The sequence below is a fragment of the Bison bison genome, unplaced genomic scaffold, assembly GCF_000754665.1.
Source record: "Bison bison bison isolate TAMUID 2011002044 unplaced genomic scaffold, Bison_UMD1.0 scf7180017864034, whole genome shotgun sequence".
Taxonomy (NCBI): domain Eukaryota; kingdom Metazoa; phylum Chordata; class Mammalia; order Artiodactyla; family Bovidae; genus Bison; species Bison bison.
Genome location: NW_011494606.1, coordinates 6,192,253 through 6,195,798, shown reverse-complemented (window position 1 = coordinate 6,195,798; position 3,546 = coordinate 6,192,253). Strand labels below are relative to the sequence as shown.

Sequence of the window (3,546 nt, the reverse complement as noted above, 5' to 3'; positions counted from 1 at the left end):
GACCAGAATCTGGCAGCGCTTCTGGCTCGTTCATCTCACCTTTCCACAGCACTAGCTGCGGTTACCCTTCCTTGGCTTGCACGACTTGTCAAGGATGAGCAGAGGAAAGCAGCGCCCGAGAGGCTGCCTGCTCCATCAGCCTCTCCGGCGCCTGAGTACCCCTCCCCAGCCCACCCCATTCTACTCCCAGGCTCTTCCCAGATGTGAATGAAAGGGAGTCACAAAGGGTTCTTATGCAATTCAGTCATTCCTGCTGGAATCTCCCCAGAGCCTCCCTCCATGGAACCTTTTCCTGGTCCCTGGGAACTCTGCCGTCTGTGCCTTACCTTGGTCACACCGGATCCCTTTGAATCCAGAGCTGCAATAACAGGTGCCAGTGACGTGGTCACAGGTGGCATTGTTCATGCATTCGCATAGCTGCTGACACCCATAGCCAAAGGTTCCTGGGGCGCATCCTGTGAAGCAGGAAGTGGAGGTGGCAGAGACCTGCGATGTGCTTACTCTCCACCCTGCCCATCCCACATGTGGGCAGCGGTGATGATTCTGCCTCACAGAGTAAGCCAGGTAAGTGGCTCAGACAGTAAAGAACCTGCCTGCAAGGCAGGAGACCTGGGTTTGATCCTTCGGTTGGGAAGATCCTCTGGAGAAGGGAATGGCTACCCACTCCAGTATTCTTGCCTGCAGAATTCCATGGACAGAGGAGCCTGGTGGGCTAAAGTCCATGGAGTTGCAAAGAGTCAGACACAACTGAGCTGTTAACATTTTCACTTCCATGGAGTAAAGCCTCTTTGTAGTGCCTGATGTGTTCTGGTTTGCTACTTGGGGCAAGACGACACCTATAACCCTGTGGGGGGGGGATGCCCACCCCTACCTCCTCACCTGGTCCATATTTACACAGCACCCTCCAGTGTCAGGCCCCAAGCTGGGTGCCACAGGGGTTTCAAAGAGGAGTCAAACAGGGTCTGCTTTGCTTTCTCTCATTAAGCTCCTTCTTCCCCCAGTAAAGCCTCTGCTGCTGCTAAGTCGCTTCAGTCGTGTCCGACTCTGCGACCCCATAGACGGTAGCCCACCAGGCTCCCCCTCCATGGGATTCTCCAGGCAGGAACACTGGAGTGGGTAGTAAAGCCTCTGCTCTGCCTCAACTTGCCCATCCCCACCCCAATTGGAGGAAAAAACTTCAAACACCAATGTAGGCCCACCCTTCAGGTTTTCTCCTTGGGAGCTGCTCCCAAAGTCAAGAGAACAGAGGGTGCAGGGCCCTGAGGGGTGGACCGTGAAGGGGCAGGCTTCCCCAGCAGGAGGCCGCAGCCCCGCATTGACACCTGGGCTCAGGGCTCAGGTCAACTTACTCTGCTCACAATGTTCCCCGGTAAAGCCTGTGCGGCAGGTGCACTTGCCGCTGATGTGGTCACAGCTGGCGCCGTTCTGACACTGGCACACACGCCCGCAGTCCTTCCCATAAAACGCTGCTGGGCAGCCTGGAGAGAAACAGGGTGGGGATCTGCATTGGGACCAAACTCGTCTTATCTCCCTTCTCTCTCTGAGCACGGGGTGAAGACCAGTGAGACCCTGCACCGAGCCACTCCACGCTCAACCCTCACGCTGAAGCGGGTGGGGAGTCCTTTGGACAAAGGTGCCCTGGAACCAGAGGCCAGGCTGGTGTCTCTCTGCTGCACAGCCACAGGCTGCTCTTCCCCACTCAGGGCCCCCTGTCCAGGGAGCGGCTGGTCTTGGTGATTGCTGGGGTACCTAATGGCCCTGACCTTCCAGGATTGGGCCCCATCAATCCCCTGAAGCCAGCCACCCTCTCCAGCCAATCCCAGGGGTGGAGGGTGAAGTGGTTAGCTCATAGCCAGGCACCTATCTCCTCCCTCCCTCCACTGCAGGCCCGGACGATGCCCACGGCAGCCAGCAGGCTGCAGCATGGGATTCCAAATAGCTGGGAGGCTGGAGGGCGGGGCTTACGCTGCGTGCAGAAGAGTCCGGTCCAACCAGGGGTGCAGTGGCAGGCCCCATCCTCAGCGCTGCAGCTCGCCCCGTTGTGGCAGCTGCATGTGTGGAAGCAGGCGGGGCCCCAGAACCCAGGTGGGCAAGCTGGGGGTGGGTGGGATGCAGAGGGTGAGGGCAAGGCAGAGAGGGGCAGACGGAGAGGGAGGGAGAGGAAGGGGGAGTGCATGTCAGAGCTCAGGTGCCACAATGCACCCGGCTGGCATTTCCTGACTTGCAGGGGGCTTAACCACTGTGGCCACAACCCTCCAGTCACCTCTTGACCCAGGCACCCCGGATTCCTGGTGATTCTCTGTCCGCTCTCCCAGCTCTGAGGGTTTCTGACTCTTCCCTCTCTGGGGACTGATTGTGATTTGGAGCGTGTGGGTATCTGTGGTAAATGGTAAACACGTGGTTTACGGTGTGAACACTGTGTGCTAACTTCCCCACGAGGATGGGGATTTTCCCAGGGTAAAGAGTCTCTTGGCTGGTGAGCTCCCTGAGGATGACACCGCCTTCAGCACGGAAATGCCTTCAGGCCAGGCTATCTAACTGGGACCTTGCTAGGAGTACTGGCTGGGTCTCACCCATCAGCCAAGGACTCCACAGGGCAGAGACTGGGTCTCTGCCTTTAAACTCTGCCTGTTATCTCTGTATCAGACTGGGTTCACCTTACAGCACCTACAGTGCCCTGTCTGGGCCTGTGATGCCCAGGACATCATTCACATGAGCTACCCAGAGAATGCCCTCACCCCTCAGGTGACTGCCCTGGCCTCACCTTACTTCCCTGCTCCCTCTTCCTCCCCATCCAGACTTAGCGGCTACTCCTTGCTCAGATTCTAGGACTATTAATGTGCAGCATTTACAGTATTAATGATATTACCAATAATGTTCATACCTTTAAAACTAGCAGTTAATAATGCTAGTGATCACTCCTAGGAATTCATTATGTTAGCTGTAGAGACTCTATGGGACTCAGGTGAACACTCCTATCTGCAGAAGGAGATTTCAGCCCTGGGAGGTGGAAGCACCAGGGGCAGAGAGGTTCTGGGCCTGACCTTGGTTGGGGGCTTTTCTGGGGGGCATTCCCAGGGGGGCAACAGCTTACCCTGTGAGCAGTCTTTGCCGATCCATCCGGGGAAGCATTGGCAGGAGCCATCGATGGGGCTGCAGGTGCCGTTGTTGGCACAGGAGCAGAGCTGGGCACAGTCCTGCCCAAAGTGCCCTCCAGCACACACTGTGGGCACAGGATAGCCTGGCACCTGCTGTCCCACTTGCACTCCTCAGACCACCACCCACAGCCACACCCCTTTTCCCAGGCCACAGTCGTGGCCCCCATGGGGTCATGGATCAGGTGGGAACTGCCTGCCTCAGCACCCCCATTTCCACAACAGTGAGTTCCTCCTCTTGTGCCCACAGCTGCCTTCTTCCTGACCGCCTCTGACAGGAATAGGCTGAGGCCCACAGGGGTAGAATAACTTGGCTGAGGTCCCACAGACAGAAGTGGTGAGTCTGGGAATTCCACCTCTGCACCCTACTGCTTCCTGCCCGCAGCCCTCG

The 3,546-nt window shown here is 57.4% G+C and overlaps 1 protein-coding gene across 1 annotated transcript in view; it reads right to left on the bottom strand.

Moving 5' to 3' along the window:
- Positions 1 to 3,546, bottom strand: part of MEGF11 (multiple EGF-like-domains 11) — a 259,471-nt gene that overhangs the window by 17,761 nt on the left and 238,164 nt on the right. Inside the window, exons 15-18 of the mRNA XM_010834543.1 lie at positions 3,095 to 3,223; positions 1,966 to 2,094; positions 1,350 to 1,478; positions 327 to 455 (exon numbers count right to left, since the gene is read on the bottom strand). Of these exons, the coding sequence (XP_010832845.1) occupies positions 327 to 455; positions 1,350 to 1,478; positions 1,966 to 2,094; positions 3,095 to 3,223 (516 nt within the window). The remainder of the gene's footprint in view (positions 1 to 326; positions 456 to 1,349; positions 1,479 to 1,965; positions 2,095 to 3,094; positions 3,224 to 3,546) is intronic.